Source organism: Pongo pygmaeus, chromosome 3 (assembly GCF_028885625.2).
Source record: "Pongo pygmaeus isolate AG05252 chromosome 3, NHGRI_mPonPyg2-v2.0_pri, whole genome shotgun sequence".
Lineage (NCBI taxonomy): Eukaryota > Metazoa > Chordata > Mammalia > Primates > Hominidae > Pongo > Pongo pygmaeus.
Genome location: NC_072376.2, coordinates 39,360,697 through 39,386,046, shown reverse-complemented (window position 1 = coordinate 39,386,046; position 25,350 = coordinate 39,360,697). Strand labels below are relative to the sequence as shown.

At 45.6% G+C, this 25,350-nt stretch overlaps 2 protein-coding genes and 1 pseudogene across 3 annotated transcripts in view; 2 read left to right on the top strand and 1 right to left on the bottom strand.

Moving 5' to 3' along the window:
- Positions 1–688: 688 nt before the first annotated feature.
- Positions 689–884, bottom strand: LOC129035841 (translation machinery-associated protein 7-like). Its single transcript, XM_054486811.2, has one exon. It carries the CDS (start codon positions 881–883, stop codon positions 689–691), a length of 195 nt encoding a protein of 64 aa, XP_054342786.1. The 5' UTR covers position 884.
- Positions 885–5,661: 4,777 nt separating this feature from the next.
- PDS5A (PDS5 cohesin associated factor A) overlaps positions 5,662–25,350 on the top strand; it is a 160,158-nt gene continuing 140,469 nt past the window's right edge. Inside the window, exons 1-2 of one of the 2 annotated variants that reach the window (XM_063664480.1) lie at positions 5,662–5,765; positions 6,405–6,582. In XM_063664480.1, the coding sequence (XP_063520550.1) occupies positions 6,445–6,582 (138 nt within the window). In that variant the 5' untranslated portion in view covers positions 5,662–5,765; positions 6,405–6,444. The remainder of the gene's footprint in view (positions 5,766–6,404; positions 6,583–25,350) is intronic. The other variant, XM_054485487.2, reaches the window with a different exon arrangement.
- Positions 9,083–10,405, top strand: LOC134739407 (uncharacterized; annotated as a pseudogene).

Genomic DNA, 25,350 nt, shown 5'->3' with positions numbered 1-25,350 from the left:
TTTCCCCCCTGTGGTTACGTTTATTAGCTATTATCCTCTCCACAACAACTGTTCACCACAACTCATTCTTCAAGGCCTAGCCTCAAATGTCTCCTTTGTGAAGCTCCCTAGCATCCCTTTTCCAGGCTCCCAGACAATGTGGTTCACATTTCCAATATAAAACATATCACAGTGGCCAGGCGCGGTGGCTCATGCCTGTAATCCTAGCATGTCGGGCAGGCTGGTCTTGAACTACTGACCTTGTGATCCATTCTCGGCCTCCCAAAGTGCTGGGATTACAGGCGTGAGCCAGCATGCCCAGCCGGATTTTGTTTTTAACATATTCTCTCAGTGCCTAGTTCAATGCCTTACCTAGTATAGGAGCTCAGTGACTGTTTAATTAACTTTTATGATAGCATGGATATCTTTTAGGCCTTAAATCTGATCTGATCCAAGCACAGTCCTCATTATCTTGATAGTGGTTCTAGTTACTCAGGCCCAAAACTTTTAAGAGTCATCCCGGTTTTCTTTTTCTTCTTCTTTTTTTTTTTTTTTTTTTTTTAAGAAAGGTTAATTCTTAAATGTATAGCAGCTCCAAAACAACACTTAATTCCTGCTATTGGTGGTGAAAGATGTTACGGCAGGGAATACAGATGTTTAAATACGAATGAAATAAAGGGTCATTATCTCCTCAGGCACAAGGAACAGCTTACTTTTTGCCAGATTTCTTAATTTCACCTGTGGCCAGGGGCCCCTTCCCCGCAGCCTTCGCTTTTAGCTCCTCGAGTTTCTTTTGCTCCTCTTTTTGTTCTTGCTTGAAAGCCTTCTCTTCCTCGTCCATCTCCTTGGCCTGCTTCTTGGGCTGTTTCAGGGGCTTCTTCTTGCCACCTTCGCGGCTGGACATGGCACCTGCTGTCATCCCTGATTTCTTCTCTCTTCTTTTTTTCTTCTGCCCCTTTTCACCACCTCTACTGCCATTACCTCTATTAGCTATTATTCTAAGAAATGGTTCTTGTTACCATTTCTCCTTGGGATTTTTATAGTTGTCTTATACCTAGCTACCCTTCCTCCACATTTGCATATCTACTGCTATTTTCAACCCAGCAGCTAGAATGATTTTTTTATTTTATTAAAAAAAATTACGTAGAGCTTAGTATATGCGAGTTACTATTCTAGACATTTTACAAATATTAACTTATGGCCAGGCGCAGTGGCTCACACCTGTAATCTTAGCACTTTGGGAGGCCGAGGCGGGCGGACCACCTGAGGTCGGGAGTTCAAGAGCAGCCTGACCAACATGGTGAAATCCCATCTCCACTAAAAATACAAAAAATAGCTGGGCGTGGTGGCGCGTGCCTGTAATCACAGCTACTAGGGAAGCTGAGGCAAGAGAATCACTTGAACCTGGGAGGCAGAAGTTGCGGCGAGTTGAGATTGCAACACTGTACTCCAGCCTGGGTGACAGAAAAAAAAATTTTAACTTATGTATTCCTCATAATGATCATCTGAGGAAGATACTATTATTATCCTTGTTTTACAGATGAAGAAAATGAGGCACAGAAGAATTAAGTGGTTTGACCAACGTTGCCTAACTCAGGACATACATCATATCACCTCTTTGCCTAAAACAGTCCATTAGTTCCCCATCTCAATCAGAGGATAGCCACAGTCCTACCAGAGGTCTAAAAGGCTATATGTGATCTGTACTCTCTCTCACTCCAGGGAGTCTCACTCTGTCACCCAGGCTGGAGTGCAGTGGTGCTTTCTCAGCTCGCTGCAACCTCCATCTCCCCGATTCAAACGATTCTCCTGCCTCAGCCTCCCTAGTAGCTGGGATTACAGACATGTGCCAGCGCGTCTGGCTAATTTTTGTATTTTTGGTGGAGACAGGGTTTCACCATGTTGGTCAGGCTGGTCTGGAACTCCTGACCTCAGGTGATCCACCCGCCTCGGCTTCCCAAAGTGCTGGGATTATAGTCCTGAGCCACTGAGTCTAATTTTTTTGTTTTTAATAGAGATGGGGTTTCCCCTCCCAAAGTGCTGGGATTACAGGTGCGAGCCACCGTGCCCAGCTCTTCCCTACTTTATTTTCATATACATGTATTATTGTTATTTTGGTCTATTTCTCCCCAAACAAATTAAGGTCCACCAGGAGGGCAGGCCTTCATTTGTGAAACAATTATTTAAAGAGGCCTACGATATAAGGCATTGTTTTGGGCACTGAGTGGGGAAGAAAAGCTTGGTGGAGGTTGGGTGCAGTGGCTCGTGCCTGTAATTCCAGCACTTTGGGAGCCCAAGGTGGGTGGATCACCTAAGGTCAAGAGTTCGAGACCAGTCTAGCCAACATGGTAAAACCCTGTCTCTACCAAAAATAAAAAATTAGCCAGGCGTGGTGGCGCATGCCTGTAGTCCCAGATCTTGGGAGGCTGATGCAGGAGATCTGCTTGAACCCAGGAGGTGTAGGTTGCAGTGCGCCCAGATTGTACCACTGCACTCCAGCCTGGGCAACAGAGCAAGACTTCGTCTCAAAAAAATAAAATAGGCCAGGCGCAGGGGCTCACACCTGTAATCCCAGCACTTTGGGAGGCCGAGGCGGGCAGACCACGAGGTCAGGAATTCGAGATCAGCCTGGCCAATATGGTGACATCCCATCTCTACTAAAAATATAAAAATAAGCTGGGCGTGGTGGTGCACGCCTGTAGTCCCAGCTACTTGGGAGACTGAGGCAGACGAATTGCTTGAACCTGGGAGGCAGAGGTGAAGTGAACCGAGATCGCACCATTGCACTCAAGCTTGGTGATAGAGTGAGACTCCATGTTAAAAAAAAAAAAGAAATCAACCAGTAAGGCCAGGCACGGTGGCTTAAGCCTGTAATCCCAGCACTTTGGGAGGCTGAGGTGGGCAGATTACCTGAGGTCAGGAGTTTGAGACCAGCCTGACCAACATGGTGAAACCCTGTCTCTACTAAAAATACAAAAATTAGCCGGGCATAGTGGCGGGCACCTGTAATCCCAGCTACTTGGGACGGTGAGGCAGGAGAATTGCTTGAACCCAGAAGGCAGAGGTTGTAGTGAGCCATGATCATACCACCACACTCCAGCCTGGGTGACAGAGGGAGACTCTGTCTCAAAAAAAAATTAGCCCGGTATGGTGGCGCACACCTGTAGTCCCAGCTACTTGGGGGCCTGAGGCACAAGAGTCGCTTGAACTTGGGAGGCAGATGCTGTAGTGAGCCGAGATCGTGCCACTGCACTGCAGCCTGGGTGACAAAGTGAGACTTCATCTCAAAAAATAATAAAATAATATAAAAAATAAATAAAATAAAATATATGTACATATACAAAACTCCATTTAATAATGGGCAAGCTACTGAGGAGAATGAAAGATAAAATCATTGTTGTTTAATTAAATGTAACACACAAAGAAATATCAAATGTTGGCCGGGCGCAGTGGCTCATGCCTGTAATCCCAGCACTTTGGGAGGCCGAGGCGAGCGGATCACTAGGTCAGGAGATCGAGACTATCCTGGCTAACATGGTGAAACACCATCTCTACCAAAAATACAAAAAAAAAAAAAATTAGCCGGGCGTGGTGGCGGGCGCCTGTAGTCCCAGCTACTCGGGAGACTGAGGCAGGAGAATGGCGTGAACCCGAGAGGCAGAGCTTGCAGTGAGCCGAGATTGCGCCACTGCACTCCAGCCTGGGCGACAGAGCAAGATTCCGTCTCAAAAGAGAAAAATAAAGAAATATCAAAAGTGACAGGGAGAGCCTAAAAAGAGAGCAGCTCTTGGTCCACTTAATAGTTTGGATGAGGACAATTTTAAATGGATTCTGCCTGGTACTGTAAATGCCCAAGAACAAAGCATTGACTTTTGGGCAGAGTTCTAGCAAATCAGCAACTGTGGAGTGTCAGATTCGCAATGACTGCTCTTGTGTAATACGTCAAAAACAAGTCAGTGAGCTGAAATGCAGTACCTTTACTATTTTTAAGTTGACGTTAAAGGATGTGGGAAAAAAATAGACCAACGGGTACCCATCAAGAATAATTTGAATAAACAATCGAATATCATTTTAAACTATGGTAGTGGTCAGTTTCAAGAGCTGAATGCGATTTCATATTATTGTATCCTTTTTTCAACTTTCTCTTCGGAAATTTTGTGTATGCTCTTGATTTTTTTTTTTAAATAGGTAAGTGTATGTTCTTGCGTTAATTTGTTTCAATTACATACATTAAATTGCTCAACACTGCTGCGTGCACTGTTTTTACCTGATAGTGGTTTTCCTTTGGATGCTTGGTAGGTTTAAAACATTTAAAAAAAAGAGCTCTTCCTTATTTACAAGAATCACCCACCCAATTAATAAATGCTTATTTCTGGGTTCCACTCTCAGAGATTTTTATGTTTTATGTTTGTGTATATTTTTTATATTTTTAAATATGTTTTATTTTATATTTTTATGTTTTATGTTTATGTATATTTTTATATTTTATGTTAAAAAAAACATATATTTTTATGTTTTTTTATCTTTGGAGTTGGAAACCTACGTTTTCAGCCAGTACCCAAAGTGACTGTGAGGCCTGGTGGCCCAAAGACCATACCTTGAGAACGACTCGACCCAATGCTATTTTCATGTTTTGCAGCTTTCAAAATATTAACTTCAGAAATCTAAGGAGGGTGGGCAACTCGGGTGGCTGTCAGAAGATCCGAGAGTGAGCCGCTCACGCTGTGCCCCGTTGCACAACTTTCCTTGACTTTGCAGATCTCTCCCTGAGGAGGAAATCAGTTCATTTTCACCGAGCAATTAACTACCTCCCAAGCAGTTTCGTCTATGTCCCTCAGGATGACCCCTAAAAGTCACCAGCTCATCGCCGCTGAGAAAGATAAAGCGCTGTTTGCCCTGCGTGCCCTCCCAGGGCCGCGGGAACCTGTGCTCGCTTCCCGCCACCCGGGCTCCTCCTCCTCTCGCCCTCTCCGGTCGGGTCCTCCCGGAGGCGCCCCGCGCGGCAGCGATTGGCGCCAACCGGGTGGCGGCGCTGTCCGCCCTGCGCGCGGCCGCCTCGGGCCCGAGGGAGGCGGATGCACGGCCGGCGGAGGAAGGGGAGGGAGCGAGGAGCGCGCGCTGCTCTCGCGTGCTCTCGCGCCGCTCGCGTGACCGGCCGGTGTGTGTGCGAGGCGCCGGCTCCCGGGGCACGGACAGCCGGGCGCGCGCCTCTGCGAGGGGCGTCCGGGTCCGAGTCGGCGGTCCGGGCCGGCGCGAGGTGCGTGCGGGCGGGCCTCGGGGGTCCCGGACGGACACAAGCGCACACACTCCCGGAGGAGCCTTCGAGGCTGCTTTTCCTCGGCCAGACGGAGAGCGGCACTGTCTCCCCGCCCAGCGCTCACTCGCCCCGCGTCTCCCCCCGCGGCGGCTGCTCCTCCTCGGCACCGCCAGCCCCAGCGCCGCTCCCGGGCGGGCGGGCGGCGGCGGCGGCGGCGGGACCCACGGAGCCGCTTTGTGTGCAGCCCGACTAGGGGCGGCGGCGCAACCACCTGACAGAGGCCCGGGCGCTCGATGCACCTTCCGCCCGCATGAGGAGGAGGTAAAGGCGGCGGCGGCTCGGCTCCCGCCCTGGGCTGCTGGAAGGAGGGGACGGAAGGGGAGACTGGAGGGGGGGCCGCGGGTCCGAGGCCCGGTGGGGCCGCCCGAGGGTGCCGGGAAGGCCTCGGCGGTGCCGGAGGCGCCAAGCGGCCGGGGGCCAGAGAAGCAGCTGGGGTCCCTCAGCCGAAGTTGAAGGAACAAAATGTGAAGTGCGGAGCCGCGTCAGCCGCTTCCTGGCGTGGGGCTGAGGGTGGAGGGCGGCTTGTTTTCCCCTCCCGCGGGGGTGAGGGAGCGGAACAGGGGAGGGGCGGCAGCGCGGCGGGGACTACCCCGGGTCCGAGGCTTGGCTGGGCAAGGGCGTTTTGTTCCTGGGAGCCGCCGCTGCTCGTGGGTCCGCTGGGTCCCTAGTTTTGCGGCCTAAGCCGAGCCCTATAGGCCTCGGGTCTGGTTTCCCGGAGGGGACTGGCCGGGCGGGACTGGGTGCTTCCCCACCGCCGAGCGGGGGCCTTGGGGTCCTTGCCGGTCTCCCGAGGCCGCCAAACTTCGGACCTTGGTGCTCGGGGTGGATTTCATTGTGAAAGGCGGAATGGGAAACTCCTGGCGCTGTTCGGCGCCTCCCGCGGCCGCGGCGGCTGGTGCGGAGGAGCCCCGTGAGCCTGGGGCTGGCAGGGCCGGGGTTGGCGGGGCCGGCGGGGTTCGAGCCCTGGGAAAGAGCGGGTGGCGAGGCCGCTGCCGGGTCCCCGGCCTCTGGGGAGAAAGGGCCTTTTCCAGATTAGAGAGATTTGAAATGAAAAAAGAGGTTACAAAGTCGCCCCTTTCCCGCTGAACTTTGGTTTTCTGACCGATAGAGGCCGGTAGAGGACTGTGAACCAAAAGTTGTCCCCCAGGATGGACTTCACCGCGCAGCCCAAGCCTGCCACTGCCCTCTGTGGCGTCGTGAGTGCCGACGGGAAGATCGCTTACCCTCCGGGGGTAAAAGAGATCACCGACAAGATCACCACGGACGAGATGATCAAACGCCTGAAGGTAAGCGTCTGGACGGATTTTGATGTCTTTGGTAGGAGGCGCTTTCTCTTGTGGTACTGCTATCCTGCTCAGTCTGGCCTTTAGAGTTCCAAGTTTTTTAGATTTCTTACCCCCTCTGAAAGGTGCTGTTGTATCTCAGATAACATCTTTGAGTGAGTTTTGTAGGGACATAAGCATTGTGGGAAATTTAAAAGGAGTGTGATTTTTCAAAAACTTACGGGTTTTCAAGCATAAGAATTTGTGTGTTTTTAGAGTTTTTTCTGGAGGTATTTAATGAGAATACTGTTCAGAGTGGCTTGCAAACTTAGGTGTAGGCAGTAATTTGCCTAAGAAGTTTCCTATTTTCAGCTTCTGAAGGGGATTTATTAAAGCGCAAAGTCCTTTTTAAAAATTTGCATAATTTTCTATATCCAGAAGCTTAAATATGTATATATTGTGGTTAAACTTTGACAGAAGGTACAGACTTTTCATAATTCAGGCTTAAAGTAAGATGATTTAAGTCTATACGTTCAAAGGAGTTTAAGAGTATTACGGCTCTTTTTGTGAGATGTCAGCTAATTTCGTTTAAGCATGGCAGTCCTAAGGTTAAGGTTTTAAATTTCAACCTCATGTTTGTTAGTTTTTTTGGTTTCTGTTCCACTGACATAGATTGTGGCCACAATCTTAACAAATAAGTGATATTCTTCTTGTAGGAACAGCTTGAAGCAGTGGTTCTGAGTCAGGGCAACTTTGACCTCCAGGAGATGTTTGGCAATGCTGGAGGCATTTTGGTTGTCACAATTGGTGCTAGATTGGAGTAGGGGAAGATCAGAGGCAGTGAGTCCGGCTAGGAAACTGTAAGCAATAGTCTAGGTGAAAGACGTTGAAATCTTCAGGTAGAGCTATGGCATTGGTAATAGTGACTAGGAAATGATTTAACAACTTTTCAGAGTTAGAATCAATCAGAATTGGTGGGAGGTGAGGGAAGCAACATTGTTGACAATGTTTCCACCTTGGGCGACTTGGCAAAATGTATTTTAGGGAATGAGCTTGGCCTCTTGCTCTTGGAGCCCAGTAAATGTACCTAATGTTGCATTTTAATGAGTACAGTATTTGTTTTAGTTTTCAGACTCTAATTTGGTTCTGCAATTTGTTGCCTTTTTGGAAGGAATAAGACAACAGTTCCTTTCATTAAAACAAATCTGTGTGCAGCGGCGGGATCTCAGCTCACTGCAACCTCCACTTCCCAGGTTCAAGCTATTCTGCCTCAGCCTCCCAAGTAGCTGGGACTACCAGCATGCGCCACCACACCCGGCTAATTTTTTTTTTTTTTTTTTTTTTTTTTTTTTTTTTTTTTGGAGACGGAGTCTTGCCCGGTCACCTAGGCTGGAGTGCAGTGGCGCGATCTCGGCCCACTGCAACCTCCACCTCCCGGGTTCAAGCAATTCTGCCTCAGCCTCTCTAGTAGCTGGGATTACAGGTGCCCGCCACCACGCCCAGCTAATTTTTATATTTTTAGTAGAGATGGGATTTCACTACGTTGGTCACTTTGGTCTCGAACTCCTGACTTCGAATGATCCACCTGCATCGGCCTCCCAATATGCTGGGATTACAGGTGTGAGCCACTGTTCCCAGCCCCTTTCATTAAAACAAATCTTGGGCCCGGTGCAGTGGCTCAAGCCTGTAATCCCAGCACTTCGGGAGGCCAAGGCAGAGGCAGGTGAATCACCTGAGGTCTGGAGTTCTACTAAAAATACAAAATTAGCTGGGTGTGGTGGCGCATACCTGTAATCCTAGCTATTGGGAGGCTGAGGCAGGAGAATCGCTTGAACCCGGGAGGCAGAAGTTGCGTTCCAGCCTGGGCAACAAGAGTGAAACTCCATCTCAAAAAAGTAAAATAAAATAAATAAAGCAAATCTTGATACTAAAGATTATACATGGATTGAGGTGCTTGATTGATGCTTCTAAAAGTTATACTGTTTTGAGAGTGAGAAATTAGGAAATATAAAACTGTTAAACAATTTATGGATCTTTAATATTTATTAAGTTTTCAAATTAAGAATATTGAAACCTTGAATTGTAATGTTGGATAATTTGGTTAAAAAATGGAAAGTTGATGTGTTAGCAACACGCTCTGTTGACATGACTCGTGGAACCTGTGAAGAAGCTGGTCTCATAGTACTAAATGGTGGTATAGGAGCAGCTGGGCGGATAGCACCGGGCATATTGGAATGGATGAGGTCTGGCACCCTGAGCAGTCCAGCAAGGACTTGGTCTCAGTAGAGCAGTTTGGCTAGGCGGAGAGTATGCAGCACGGTTTTTTAATTATTATTATTATTTTTTTGAGACAGAGTCTCGCTCTGTCGCCCAGGCTGGAGTGGGTGCCATCTCCGCTCACTGCAAGCTCCGCCTCCTGGGTTCACGCCATTCTCCTGCCTCAACCTCCCGAGTAGCTGGGACCACAGGCGCCCGCCATCACGCCCAGCTAATTTTTTGTATTTTTTTAGTAGAGTCAGGGTTTCACCGTGTTAGCCAGGATGGTCTCGATCTCCTGACCTCGTGATCTGCCCCTCTTGGCCTCCCAAAGTGTTGGGATTACAGGCGTGAGCCACCACGCCCAGCCTTGCAGCACGGTGCTGAGTCTGTGGAATAGCTGCCATGAAGTAACCTGAAGGAGGTGCTGGCTGGTAGGGGTTGATTACATGGTTGGGCACAGCTCGTACACTTGCCATTCTCTGCATATGCTGGTTAGTGAAGTGAGCCTGGCACTCTTCTTTGCGCTGAGCTAAGGCTACATACAATGGTTTTGTGGCCACAGTTCTACCGTTCATTTCTGTAACTGCTTTAGTGGCTTCTTCCGGGAAGGAGAAACATACAAAACCAAACCCTTTGCTGTGACCACCCTCCATCATAGCCTTTGCAGTAGTGATTGTACCAAATGGAGAAAACTCTTTCTGGAGACATTCATCATCAATGCTGTCATCAAGATTTTTCACGTAAATATTAACACCCTGGTATCTGCTGGTAATCTCCTGCAGCTACTCCTGCTGTCCACATTGTTCCACAGTATAAATATGCTGCGGGAGTTCGCAATCCTCAGCAACATCTTAATGCACAGCCACAAGTTACAATGCAACAGCCTGCTGTTCATGTACAAGATCAGGAACCTTTGACTGCTTCCATGTTGGCATCTGCCCCTCAAGAGCAAAAGCAAATGTTCATATACTCGACAGTCCAGAGTCACTCTGTTCTAAGGTTGATGAAGCTAGCTATATTACAAGCCCACCAAGCTAAAGAGGCTACCCAGAAAGCAGTTAACAGTGCCATTGGTGTTCCTACTGTTTAAAATTGATCAGGGACCACGAAAAGAAAGTTGTGCTTCACCAGAGAAAAATGTCTAAACATCGAAAAACTTAAATATGGAAAAAAAATTGCAAAATATAAAATAAATTTAAAAAGGAAAGGAAACTTTGAACATTATGTACTGAGAAAATGCCATGTCTAGCAAACATAGTATTAGTCCTAGATTGCTTATTGATTTAAAAACAAACAACAGCAAAAAAAACCCACAAAAAAATAATAAAATATAAAAACAAATTAATGTTTTATAGATCCTGGGAAAAATAATTTTCAGCAAAGTACAAACATTTAAAGCATTCCTTTATTTAATTTTGTAGTTCTTTACTGTGGAAAAGCTCAAAAATATCAGTTCTGTTTTAAGTAACAGAATTGATAACTGAGCAAGGAAACGTAATTTGGATTATAAAATTCTTTCTTTAATAAAAAAATTCCTTACACAGTGAAAAAAAAAAAAAGGAAAGTTGTGGTTGGGTGCAGGGGCTCATGCCTGTAATCCCAGCACTTTGAGGGCCGAGGCAGGAGGATCATTTGAGCCCAGGAGGTTCAGACCTGGGCAACATAGACCCTATCTCAATTTTATTTATTTTTATTTATTTATTTATTTTTATTTTTTGAGAAAGAGTCTCGCCCTGTCGCCCAGGCTGGAATGCAGTGGTGCGATCTTGGCTCACTGCAAACTCCGCCTCCCGGGTTCAAGCGATTCTCCTGCCCCAGCCTCCCAAGTAGCTGGGATTACAGGCACGTGCCACTATGCCCAGCTAATTTTTGTGTTTTTGGTAGAGACGGGGTTTCACTATGTTGGTCAGGCTGGTCTCGAACTCTTGACCTTGTGATCCACCCACCTCGGCCTCCCAAAGTGCTGGGATTACAGGCGTGAGCCACCGTGCCCAGCCGACCCTGTCTCAATATTATTTTTTTAAGGTGTGGTGGGGAAGTTATGACTACTTATATACATTTTCTGTTTTAAAATAGATTATCAGAAGTACTGTTAACTATAAATGGACATACAATTCAGTGGAGAATGAGCATTGAGTTAGATTATCCATTTGTTATGAGTTCTTTTGGAAGTTAAAATCGACGTTCATATCAACCAACTTTAATGTCCTACTGCCAAAATTTTGTTTTTCTGAAAAATTCTTTTGATTTTGTATTTCTTCTGCCTTCCTTTCTATTTTGACTTTGTATTGTACTTATTAGGGATCCTTCTTTAAAGTATTATGTCTCATTGGAAATGTAGATTTTTAACAATACTTAAGTAGTTTTGAAATTTTTTTAATCAGAATCTTAGTTATTGGTAATTTTATAAATTCAGGAGTTTATTATTATTATAACATAGCAACAGTGTTGAAATGCTATACAAATACAAAGAGAGCTTAAGCCTGGATGCAGGGGCTCATGCTTGTAATCCTAGCCGTTTGGGAGGCCAAGGCAGGTGGATCGCTTGAGCTCAGGAGTTTGAGACCAGCCTGGCCAACCTGATGAAACTCCATCTCTACTACAAATACAAAAATTAGCTGGGTGTGGCACACCTATGTAATCTCAGCTACTTCTGTGGCTGAGGCACGAGAATCACTTAAACCCAGGAGGCAGAGGTTGCAGTGAGCCATTATCATGCTACTGCACTATAGCCTGGGTGACAGAGCAGAGTGAGACTCTGTCTCATTAAAAAAGACCTTAAAGGCAGGCCCGGTGTGGTGGCTCACGCCTGTAATCTCAGCACTTTGGGAGGCCGAGGCGGGCGGATCATGAGGTCAGGAGATTGAGACCATCCTGGCTAACACAGGTGAAACCCCATCTCTACTAAAAATACAAAATTATCCAGGCATGGTGGCGGGGCCTGTAGTCCCAGCTACTTGGAAGGCTGAGACAGAATTGCATGAACCCAGGCGGCGGAGCTTGCAGTAAGCCAAGATCGCGCCACTGCACTCCAGCCTGGGCGACAGAGCGAGACTCTGTCTCAAAAACAAACAAGCAAAACAAAACAAAAAACATCTTAAAGGCAATTACAAAGGAATTCAGCGGTGTTTGGTCCTGTTCTCCTCAGTTTTCAAGAATGGAACAAGGCTGGATGTGGTGGCTTATGCCTGTAATCCCAGCACTTCAGGAGGTCAAGACGGGAGGAACGCTTGAGCCCCGGAATTTGAGATAGGCCTGGGCAACATGACAAAAACCTATCTCTACAAAAAATGCAAATGTAGTCGTAGCTACTCAGGAGGGTGAGATGGGAGGATCACTTGAGCCCAGGAACGTCAGGGCTGCAGTGAACCGTGATCCTACCACTGCACTCCAGCCTGGGTGACCGAGTGAGACCTTGTCTGAAAAAAAAAAAAAAAAAAAGAAACAGGCAGTTTTACAGTGGAACCATAATTTTAGAATTAGAAGGATCTTAAAGGAAATTCTGGAACCTCCTCTTACTTCACAGATAATGAAAGTTAGGCCAAAGTATCCAAGTAACCTTTACCAAAATCAGTCACAGGGCAGTTTAGTGGCAGAGGGCAGGGGCAATAACGCCATATTTACTTTGGTTGTTATATAGTTGCTTTCTTCTAAGGAATCTGAACTAAGTAGAACTAAAAAGTTGTGATTTTTATCATGTAGTTGAAGACATTACAGTGAAATGTGAAGAGAATGAGAGTGAGTTTGGTCTTTTGTAGGGAGAAAAAGGACAGCTTTTTTTTTTTTTTTTAAACATTTGAGAGAAACTATTGTGAAGCTTTGAAGCTTCATTGACAATAATTCTTAGAGTATGTCTTTGAAAGAGCTAAGATATGCTTTCCTATACTAGAGCTTTTCATTCCTGTTTCCAGGGCATTACTTTACCTATTTTTGTTATGTCAGGCCACACTGGTCTTCGGTTGGTTTCCTGAACATGCCATGTTTATTTCTGTCTAGACAGGTTCCTCACATTAAATAGCCCATATGTTCATTTGTCACTCATTTGTTACTTCTTAAGGGAAGCCTTTAAGATTCTACATTACAGGCTGGGCGCGGTGGCTCACACCTGTAATCCCAGCACTTTGGGAGGCCAAGGCGGGCGGATCACAAGGTCAGAGTTCCAGACCAGCCTGACCAACATAGTGAAACCCCTTTTCTCGGAGCCGAGATCACACCACTGCATTCCAGCCTGGGCAACAGGGCGAGACTGTGTCTCAAAAAAAAAAAAAGATTCTACATTACATGCTCTTCAACTCCTTCATATTACATTTATCCATACATTTATTTGGTTTGTCTCTCTAGCTTCTCTGTAAACCTTATTAATATAGATACCATGTCTGTTTGATTCCTCACAGTGCCAAGCTTAATGCCTGGCACATAATTGGGTGCTGAACAAATATTTGTTAAATGAATGAATGAATATTTTGTATTAACATTGAATTAGAGAAATATTTTTATTTTTGAAAGTAAAGGATAATTTGAAAAAATTTCAAATTGCGACTAAGGACTTTCCTTTTTTTTGAGACCGCATTTTGCTCTTGTTGCCCAGGCTGGAGTGCAATGGCGTGATCTCGGCTCACTGCAACCTCTGCTTCTTGAGTTCAAGTGATTATCCTGCCTCAGCCTCCTGAATAGCTGGGATTATAGGCGTCCACCACCACACCCGGCTAACTTTGTATTTTTAGTATACACGGGGTTTTACCATGTTGGTCAGGCTGGCCTCGAACTCCTGACGTCAGGTGATCCACCCGCCTCGACCTCCCAAAGTGCTGGGATTAGGGCGTGAGCCACTCCACCTGGCTAGGACTTTTCAAACTAAGAAGTTTGTGTCTTAGAGATGGTAACATAGGTACAGTACTTAGAATTTTGGAGTCAACAGGTAGTTTAGAGGTTATGAATTTCTGTTCTAATTTTTCAGGTGAAGAAACTGACCATTTGAGAGGTTGTGAACAACCCTAGGCCTCTAAAGCCGAAAAGTGTCATTAACTTCTGCTACTTAGATAATAGAAGTTACAATTATATATTAATTGACAAATTTTAAAACCATACTAAAGTTAGCTATGTGGAAGGACGGCCAATAGTTTAGTATCATTGTTACATTAAGAATCACAAATAGCTGGCACTGTGGCTTATGGCAGTAATCCCAGCACTTTGGGATGCCGAGGCGGGCGGATCACCTGAGGTCAGGAGTTCAAGACCAGCCTGACCAACATGGAGAAACCCCATCTCTACTAAAAATACAAAATTAGTTGGGTGTGGTGGCACATGCCTGTAATCCCAGCTACTCAGGAGGCTGGGGCAGTAGAATCGCTTGAACCTGGGAGGTAGAGGTTGCAGTGAGCCGAGATCACGCCACTGCCTGGTGGACAGGGCAAGACTCTGTCACAAAAAAAAAAAAAAGAAAAAGCATACACTGAGCAAGTGATTTTTTAAAAAATTCATATTATAGGCCGGGCACAGTGGCTCACGCCTGTAATCCCAGCACTTTGGGAGGCCGAGGTGGGTGAATCACCTGAGGTCGGGAGTTCAAGACCAGCCTGACCAACATAGAGAAACCCCATCTCTACTAAAAATATAAAATTAGCCAGGTGTGGTGGCGCATGCCTGTAATCTCAGCTACTCAGGAGGCTGAGGCAGGAGAATCGCTTGAACCCAGGAGGCGGAGGTTGCGGTGAGCCGACATGGTGCCATTGCACTCCAGCCTGGGCAACAGGAGTAAAACTCTGTCTCAAAAAAAAAAAAAATTCATATTATAATTAAGTAATCTAAGCACCATTGCACTCCAGCCTGGGCAACAAGAGCGAAACTGCGTCTCAAAAAAAAAAAAAAAAAAAGAATCACAAATAGCTATCCTCTCATATAGTTGTGGGTTCTGAAACTAATGCAGGGTTCACATCTGATAAGTGACATTTAAAATACACTTATAGGTCTGGCGTCCTGGCTTATGCGTGTATTTCCAGCACTTTGGGAGGCTGAAACGGGCAGATCACTTGAGCTCGGGAGTTTGAGACCAGCTTGGGCAATGTGGCAAAACCTCATTTACAATAAAAATTTAAAAAATGAAGTACACTTATAAATAGCTGTGCAAATTCCATAAAGGGCTTAATGGAATTAAGTCAGTTATGTAGTATATCCTGTATCATGGATTACTATAGAGGTATTTACTACACACATACTTTGTTTCTTTCTTACTTGCTACTTTGATGGTAAGAGGGCCTTGATAATTATTGGTGTTTTTTTATTGTTGTTTGTTTTTAAGATGGAGTCTCTCCGTCTGTTGCCAGGCCGGAGTGCAGTGGTGCTATCTCAGCTCAGCCTCCTGAGTAGCTGGGACTACAGGCTCCTGCCACCACACCCAGCTAATTTTTGTATTTTTAGTAGAGACGGGGTTTCACCATGTTGGCCAGGCTGGTCTCGAACTCCTGACCTCATGATCTGCCTGCCTTGGCCTCCCACAGTTCTGGGATTACAGGAGAGAGCCACTGTGCCTGGCCTTTTTATTTTTATTCTATTTATTTATTTATTTTTTTGAGATGGAGTCTTGCTCTGTTGCCCAGGCTGGAGTGCAGTGGTGCGATCTTGGCTCACTGCAACCTCCGCCTCCTGAGTTCAAGCAATTCGCCTGCCTCAGCCTCCTGAGTAGCTGGGGTCACAGGCGTGCATCACCAGGCTTGGCTAATATTTTGTATTTTTAATAGAGACGGGGTTTCACCATGTTGGTCAGGCTGGTCTCGAACTCCTGACCTCGTGATCTGCCCGCCTCGGCTTCCCAAAGTCTTGGGATTATAGGCATAAGCCACTGCGCCAGGCATTTCTTGATTTTTAAACGGAGGGATCTGTTTTTTTTTTTTTTTTTGAGATGGAATCTCGCTCTGTTGCCCAGGCTAGAGTACAGTGGCAAGATCTCGGCTCACTGCAACCTCTGTCTCCTGGGTTCAAGCAATTCTCCTGCTTCAGCCTCCTGAGTAGCTGGGATTACAGGTGCGTGCCACCACACCCGGCTGATTTTTTATATTTTGGTGGAGATGGAGTTTGATCATGTTGGCCAGGCTGGTCTCGGGCTCCTGACCTCAAGTGATCCACCCACCTTGGCCTCCCAAAGCGCTGGGATTACAGGCGTGAGCCACCACACCCAGCCTGAAATTTTTTTTTTTTTTCTTTATTTTTTGAAAGGGAATTTCACTCTTATTTCCCAGGCTGGAGTGCGGTGGCGCAATCTCAGTTCACTGCCACCTCCACCTCCCAGGTTCAAGCAATTCTCCTGCCTCAGACTCCCGAGTAACTGGGATTACAGGCACCCGCCACTACACCCGGCTAATTTTTTGTATTTTTAGTAGAGACAGGGTTTCACCATGTTGGTCAGGCTGGTCTCGAATCCCTGACTTCAAGTGATCCACCCAGCTTGGCCTCCCAAAGGACTGAGATTACAGGCATGAGCCACCATGCCTGGCCTGAAATTTGTTTCTTATATTCCTCTCTTAACTATCTGATCTCAGAGAGCAGTGCTCCAGACATTAATACAGCTACCCTGGTCTGCTATATTATTTTGTCACAGAAACAAATAAAAATACCTACTATCTTGATGCTAAGAATTCGAAAAATTAAATAGGGTTTTGTGAAAGTATGCCCGTTTTTTCCCACTAGGTGTATTTTCCTTATATTTTCTCTAATCTTTCTTCCTGTATCAGCCATTCTCATCTGGCCTATTTGGTGGTTTAGTGGGAATTAGGATGTGGTGGAATTGATTTTAACGTAAGGCATCCCCCTTTCCTCACAAACCTTGTTAGAGGTGATGAACAGATTAAGGGCAGGACGGCCATAGTTCTTTCCCTTTGCTTTCCTCCAGGAGGACCCCTGAAGTACTGGTTTGGTTGTAATTATTTTTACTTCCATGAATGATTTTTATTTATCCCTCGTTGCCACACAGTGTGATAATTTTGCATGTAATTAAGTATATAATTTTAACTCTAAATTCTGTTTATATGTTTTAATATTTGTATTGCGGAAGATTCTGCTCAGAACATTAAAAATTAAATGGAGAGGCAAGATTTCTTAAAATCATGTCCTAAAATAATAGCCAATGTACATTTGTGAAGGGAGGCTTAGTGCAGTATAATTCTTATTTCAGACTTTTATTTGTGTAGAACTGTTCTGGTTATCTGTTGCTGTGTAACAAACTTTTTAAAAGGTATTTTAAAATTTTCATTATGGTAAAATATACATAACATGAAATTTATCACTTTAACCACTTTTAAGTGTACAGTTCTGTGGCATAAGGTACATTCACATTGTTGTGAAACCATCACCACCATTCATCTCCAGAATTTTTCATCTTCCCCAACTGGAACTCTACCAGTTAAACTCTAACTCCTCATTTTTCCCTTCCCCAGCTCCTGGCAACAACCATTCTGCTTTGCATCTAGATTACTTTGACTTACTCTCCACTTGATCTTAGCCAAAAGGCTCAGAAGCAATTACCTTACTCTCAAATAATTGAAATCATACAATATTTGTCGTTTTGTGATTGGCTTATTTCACTTAGCATATACCTTTAAGATTCATCTGTATTATAGCATGTGTTATTACTTCCTTCCCTTTTAAAGCAGAATAATATTCCATTCTATGTATGTACCACATTTTGTTTCTCTGTCAGTGAACACTTGAATTGTTTCCACTTTTTAGCTATTGTGAGCAACTTTTCTTATTATCTCACAGTTTTGTGGATCAGGAATTCAGGCAGGGTTTGGCTTGCGTCTGCTACACATGGCTACTGGGCTCACTCAGTTGTATTCAACTAGTGACTAGATTGGTCTAGATGATCCACAGTGGCTTTACTTAAACACTTGATACCTTAGTGGGAACAGTTGAAAGGCTGGACTCAGCTAGGTTCTTTTCTGTAAGATGTAGTTTTAGGGTTTTCCACATAGTCTTTCTAGCAGAGTAGTTGGGCTAGGGGTTCGAAGACACCATGGAGGAGGTTGCCAGAAATTGGTCCAGAAATGGCATTATCACCTCTACCTTACTCTGTTGGTTAAAAGAAAGTACTGTTGTCATAACCCAGCTCATATTCAAGGGGAGAAAAAAGATGGGCCTTACCTCTCAATAGAAGCAGGAAAGAATTTGTAGCCATGATTATTCTACCACAGGAGCTCTTGTGACAAGTCAAAGTATGCTAACCATGTGTACTTTTAAATTTTTATTTTATTATTTATTTTATTATTATTTTTTTGAGACAGAGTCTTGCTGTCGCCCAGGCTGGAGTGCAGTGGCGCGATCTCGGCTCACTGCAACCTCTGTCTCCCAAGTTCAAGCGATTGTCCTGCCTCAGCCTCCCAAGTAGCTGGGATTACAGGCATGTGCCACCATGCCCAGCTAATTTTTATATGTTTCACCATGTTGGCCAGGCTGGTCTCCCAAAGTGCTGGGATTATAGGTGTAAGCCACCATCCCAGGCCATATTTTATTATTATTTTTTGAGATGGAGTCTTGCTCTGTAGCCCAGGCTGGAGTGCAGTGGCACGATCTCGGCTCACTGCACCTTCTGGGTTCAAGTGATCCTCTTGTCTCAGCCTCTGGCAGAGTAGATGGGACTACAGGTGCAAAACCCCACCATGTAATTTTTAAATTTGTTGTAGTTTTGGGGGTCGCTCTACGTTGATCAGACTGGTCTTGAACTTCTGGCCCCAAGCCATCCTCCCACCTCAGCCTCTGAAAGTGATGGGATTATAGGCATAAGCCACTGAGTCTGGCTTGCATTGCTATTAGGATATAATTTCTTCAGGCCCTTTCAGTATATAGGGCTGGGAAATACATCCCCCTTATTTATATAACTTAATTTAATCAGCCAGTCAACCATGAGTTCAGTCTGTTACCTCCATTTGAAGCTCCAGCACAGAGTACTTCTAAGCTTCCTCCATTCCATATTTCTGTCTTCTACAGTCAAAACCTGGATTTCCTCTAACATCCATAAGGTTATTTGTACTACTGTACTGTAAACACAATCTAAATACAGATCTACTTTACCAGTATCCTTTACAGAATTTCTTTGTGGTTCTTTTTGTCCCATGAAAAGTATATGAAGTACCATGTTTGTTAGTTACTTAAATTTGAATTCTTTATGTTAATCAATTTTTATAAATAGCTAATTTCAGGCTAAGGCAGGAGAATCACTTGAACTCGGGAGGCAGAGGTTGCAGTGAGTCAAGATTGCTCCACTGCACTCCAGCCTGGCGACACAGCGAGAGTTGCTCGGGGGGGGGAAAAAGCTAATTTCTTTGTGTTCTGTTTATCAATTTATATATCTATTTCTTGACACTCCCTCTCCCCCACCCCCGCTTTTTGAGACAGAGTCCCACTCTGGTACCTAGGCTGGAGTGCAGTGGTGTGATCATGGCTCACTGCTGCAGCCTGGATCTCCATAGGCTCAGGTGATCCTCCTCCCTCAGCCTCCCCAGTAGCTGAGACCACAAGCATGCACCACCATGCTGGGCTAATTTTTATAGTTTTTGAAGAGACAGGGTTTTGCCATGTTTCCCAATCTGGGCTTGAGCATTCTACCCACCTCAGCCTCCCAAAGTGTTGGGATTATAGGCATGAGCCACTGTGCCCAGTCAACCTTTTATTTCCACTGGCAAATGTAATCCTTGCTTTATTATTATTATTATTTTGAGAGTGGCTAGGATTACAGGCCACTGTGTGCAGCTAATTTTTTTTTTTTTTGAGATGGAGTCTGGCTATTGTTGCCCAGGCTGAAGTGCAGTGGCACGATCTCGGCTTACTGCAACCTCCGCCTTCCGGGTTCAAGCGATTTTCCTGCCTCAGTCTCCTGAGTAGCTGGGATTATAGGTGCCTGCCACAATGCCTGGCTAATTTTTTTGTTATTTTAATACAGATGGAGTATCACCATGTTAGCCAGGCTAGTCTCGAACTCCTGACCTCAGGTGATCCAACTGCCTCGGCCTCCCAAAGTGCTGGGATTACAGGTGTGAGCCACTGTGCCTGGCCTGATTTTTGTATTTTTAAAAGAGACGGGGTTTCGCCATGTTGGTCCAGGCTGGTTTCGAACTCCTGACTTCAAGTGATCCACCTGCCTTGGTGTTCCAGAGTGCTGGGATTACAGGCGTGAGCCACCAGGTCCGGCCTGATTTTTTTTTTTAATTGCGGTAAACAGATAAAATTTACTCTCTTAACCATTTTTATTATTTTTTGGTTTTTTTGAGGGGGAGTTTTGCTCTATCGCCCAGGCTGTAGCACAGTGGTGCAGTCTTGGCTCACCGCAACCTCCACTTCCCAGGTTCGAGCGATTCTCCTGCCACAGCCTCCAAAGTAGCTGGGACTACAGGCATGTGCCACGACCTCTGGTTAATTCCCCCTCTTCCCCACCAGATGGAGTCTCGCTCTGTTGCCAGGCTGGAGTGCAGTGGTGTGCACTGCAACCTCTGCCTCCTGGGTTCAAGCGATTCTCCTGCCTCAGCCTCCCAAGTAGATGGGATTACAGGCTCGTGTCACCAAACCTGGCTAATTTTCGTATTTTTAGTAGAGATGGGGTTTCACCATGTTGGCCAGGATGGTCTCAGCCTCCTGACCTTGTGATCTGCTCGCCTCGGCCTCCCAAAGTGCTAGGTTTACAGGCATGATCCACTGCGCCCGACCTGCCTACTTTTAATTTGCAGTCAAATAAGCTAATTAATGTTTTCCAATGAAGCCAACTTATTGCTTCCTGGCAACAAGAGTAGTTCTGTGTGAGAATAATTAAACATAAGTGTCATGTTGAGGTTCAGTGGGGTAAGAACTCTAGATTTCCTTAAAAACTCAGAAAGAGACCGGGCACGGTGGCTTACGCCTGTAATCCCAGCACTTTGGGAGGCCGAGGCAGGCAGATCACAAGGTCAGGAGATCAAGACCATCCTGGCTAACACAGTGAAACCCCATCTCTACTAAAAATACAAAAATTAGCCAAGCGTGGTGGCGTGTGCCTGTAGTCCCAGCTGCTGGGCAGGCTGAGGCAGGAGAATGCTGTGAGGTGGAGCTTGCAGTGAGCTGAGATTGCGCCACTGCACTCCATCCTGGGCAACAGAGCGAGACTCTGTCTCAAAAAAAAAAAAAGAAAAAAAAAATTCAGAAAGTATTGCGTGATACCTTTTTAGTTTGGAGAAATGCAGGTAGGAAGGGATGGGGATAGAATTTTAATGACAGAAATAATGTTGAAAGCTTCAAGCCTCACTTAGGTCTTAATTGAAGATCTTGAATTTAATAGAAATTAGGTTAAGGCTTATTAAAAACCATATATGAAGTAACACTGACATGTATGAAGGCCAATACCATGATTTATATATCTTGTATCAGAAATCTATATAATGTTCACAGTAAGAGAACAGGTTTAAGGACATTAATGAATTTTATTTCTGTTGGCTTTTATTTTCACAGTTAATTGTTAAACAATTTGGCTGAGGTTATTGGCACATTAAAATATTTCCACATGGCCAGGTGTGGTGCCACATGCCTGTAATCCCAGCACTTTGGAAGGCCAAGGCAAGAGGATCACTTGAGGTCTGTAGTTCCAGACCAGCTTGGGCAAAACAATGAGACCTGGACTCTATTAAAAAGGAAAGATGGCCAGGCACTGTGGCTCATACCTGTAATCTCAGCATCTTGGGAGGCTGAGGTGGGCTGACCACCAGAGGTCAGGTGTTCGAGACCAGCCTGGCCAACATGGCGAAACCCTGTCTCTACCAAAAATACAAAAAAAATTAGCGGGCATGATGGCGGGCGCTTCCCAGCTACTGGGGAGGCTGAGACATTGAGCCGAGGTGGCGCCACTACACTTCAGCCTCGGCGACATAGCAAGACTCCATCTCAAAAAAAATAAATAAATAAAAAATAAAAGGAAAGAAAAGATTTCTTGAATTCCCTGGTGCAGAAAGATAAAATTAATGGAGTGAGTGGAGTTTTTACAATATATGAAATCCAAGATTATACTTTTCAGGGATCAATTCTATAGTTCGTTACAATATATGAAATCCTGATAGTTTTTATTTGCTGAAGACAACAGATCAAGAAAGTTCTAGCTAGGTGTGGTGGCTCATGCCTGTAATCACAGCACTTTGGGAGAGCGAGGTGGGAGGATTGCTTGAGGCCAGGAGTTCAAGGCCAGCGAGACCCCCACCTCTACAAAAAATAAAAAATTAGGCTGGGTGTGGTGGCTCACGCCTGTACTGCCAGCACTTTGGGAGGCTGAGGCAGGTGGATCATGAGGTCAAGAGATCAAGACCATCCTGGCCATGATGGTAAAACCCTGTCTCTACTAAAAATACAAAAATTAGCTGGGCGTGGTGGCGTGTGCCTGTAGTCCCAGGTACTCAGAAGGCTGAGGCAGGAGAATAGCTTGAACCCGGGAGGTGGAGGTTGCAGTGAGCCAAGATCACGCCACTGCACTCCAGCCTCGGCGACAGAGTGAGACTCTGTTTAAAAAAAAAAAAAAAATTAGCTTTGTGTGGTGGCAGGTGCCTGTAGTCCCAGCTACTTGGGAGGCTGAGGTGGGAGTATCACCTGAGCAGTGAGCTAGGATTGCACCATTGCACTCTAGCCTGTGTGACAGAGCAAGACCCTGTCTCTTAAAAAAAAAATGTTCAAGGTAACTGTTACAATAGAAAGTTGAACATAAGCATAATGAAGAAATTTTTTAAATTTCTTTCCCTTGCTGTTGGCATTCGGTCTTTGACATTAATTTATAGCTTCCTAACTAGTTTGCTTCTACACAGTTACAATTGTGCCTAGACCCAGAATCCCTCAGCCTTTGGAACTTATACACATATCATTGTTTTTGTGTATTATGTGTGATACTGTAAAAGTTGGTAACTTCCATAATATATGTGGGGTTTTTTTGTTGTTGTTTTTGTTTTTTTGTTTTTTTTTTTTGAGACAGAGTCTCACTCTGTCACCCAGGCTGGCGTGCAGTGGTACAATTTTGGCTTACTGCAACCTTCGCCTCCTGGGTTCAAGCGATTCTCCTGTCTTAGCCTCCTGAGTAGCTGGGATTACAGGTGCGTGCCACCATGCCCAGCTACTTTTTGTGGTTTTCTTGTTTGTTTTTTTGAGACGAAGTCTCACTCTGTTGCCCAGGCTAGAGTGCAGTGGCGCGATCTCAGCTCACTGCAGCCTCCACCTCCCAGGTTCAAGCGATTCTCCTGCCTCAGCCTCCCGAGTAGGTGGGACTACTGGTATGCACCACCATGCCCAGCTAATTTTTGTATTTTTAGTAGAGATGGCGGGGTTTCACTGTGTTGGCCAGGCTGGTCTTGAACTCCTGACCTCATGATCTGCTTGCCTTGCCCTCCAAAAGTGCTGGGTTTACAGGCGTGAACCACCACGCCTGGCCTAATTTTTGTATTTTCACTATAGACGGAGTTTCACCATGTTGGCCAGGCTGGTCTTGAACTCCTGACCTCAGGAGATCCACCTGCCTCGGTCTCCCAATGTGCTGGGATTACAGGTGTGAACCGCCATGCCTGGCCTTATGTGTTGTTTTTCTGTTATAAAATTAATGCCTTGCTGGGTGTGGTGGCTCACGCCTGTGATCCCAGCACTTTGGGAGGCCAGGTCAGATGGATCACTTGAGCTCGAGAGTTTGCTACAAGCTTTGGCAGCATGGTACTAAAAATACAAAAAATTAGCTGGGTGTGGTGGTGTGCACCTGTAGTCCCAGCTACTCAGGAGGCCAAGTTGGGAGGATCACCTGAGCCTGGGGAGGTAGAGGCTGCAGTGGTCATGATCGTGCCACTGTGCTCCAGCCTAGACGACAGTGAGATACTTGTCTCCAACAATAACAAAAAAATTTAGATTAAACATTTTTAGCTTGCAACTAGGGTATAAAATAAAAAAATTAAAAAAGAGATAAACATGTAACACTTCCTACCAAAGTAGGGGCATTGTGATTTGTGTTGGTAAAGCCAGCCCTTAAATAACAGCATTTAGTTCAGTAAGGGAAAGTGATAGTGGGAATAACAGTAGAATGGATTTCCACGTGAGATTATCATATTTTGAGACCATTGTAATTTACAATGTAAGTGCCAATTATGTGGTTGGATTGCATTTGTTTCTTTAGATAAAATAAAAAGATCACTAAGAATTTTGATTGTCAAGAAATTCATAGAGTAGGTGACAGTTGGGCTGGGATTTGAAGTCTCAGACTTGGGTAGGCAAATGAATGATAAAACATTCCAGGCAGATGAATGGCAGAAAGGCAGAAGCATGGTTGGTGTGTTTAAGGAAAATAAATAAGTACAGCAGGGCGCAGTTGTTCATGCCTATAATACCGGCACTTTAGGAGGCCGAGGCAGGCGGATCACTTGAGGCCAGGAGCTTGAGACCAACCTGGCCAACATGGTGAAACCTCGTCTATACCAAAAATACAAAAATTAGTCGGGGGTGGTGAAGTGCGCCTGTAATCCCAACTACTCAGGACGCACAAGAATAGTTTGAAGTCACGAGACAGAGGTTGCAGTGAGCAGAGATTGTGCCACTGCACTCCAGCCTGGGTGATAGAGTGAGACTCTGTCTCAAAGAAAATAAAAAGACAAGAAATGAGTACTACTATTTTGCTAGTGCTGAGGCAAGTTAAGGTTAGGTAAGGCTTCGGTAATTCCCTACCCGTACTTTTTTTTTTTTTTTTTTTTTTTTTTTTTTTTTTTTTTTGAGATGCAGTTTCGCTCTTGGGCCCAGGCTGGTGTGCAGTGGCGAGATCTCAGCTCACTGCAACCTCCACCTTCTGATTTCAAGCAATTCTCCTGGCTCAGCCTCCTGAGTAGCTGGTACTACAGGCGCACACCACCATGCCTGGCTAATTTTTGGAGTTTTAGTAGAGACGGGGTTTCACTATGTTGGCCAGGCTGGTCTTGAACTCCTGACTTCATGATCCGCCTGCCTTGCCCTCCCAAAGTGCTAGGCTTACAGGCGTGAGCCACCGCACCCAGCCAGATTTTTGTATTTTTAGTAGAGGCGGGGTGTTACCATGTTGGCCAGGCTGGCCTTGAACTCCTGACCTCAGGAGATCCGCCTGCTTCGGCCTCCCAGTGTGCTGGGATTACAGGTGTGAACCACCATGCCTGGCCTTATGTGTTGTTTTTGTTATAAAGTTAATGTCTGGCTGGGCGTGGTGCCTCATGCCTATGATCCCAGCACTTTGGGAGGCAAAGGCAGATGGATCACTTGAGCTCGGGAGTTTGCTGCCAGCTTGGGCAGCATGGCGAAACCCTGTCTCTACTAAAAATACAAAAAATTAGCTAGGTGTGGTGGTGTGCACCTGTAGTCCCAGCTACTGAGGAGGCCGAGTTGGGAGGATTACCTGAGCCAGGGTTTCTCTGTGTTGCTCAGGCTGGTCTCGAACTCCTGACCTCAGATGATCCGCCCACCTCAGCCTCCCACAGTGCTGGGATTACATGCGTGAGCCACCATCCCCGGCCTGTGGAGTCTTTTTTTAGCCTCATGTCCAGATCA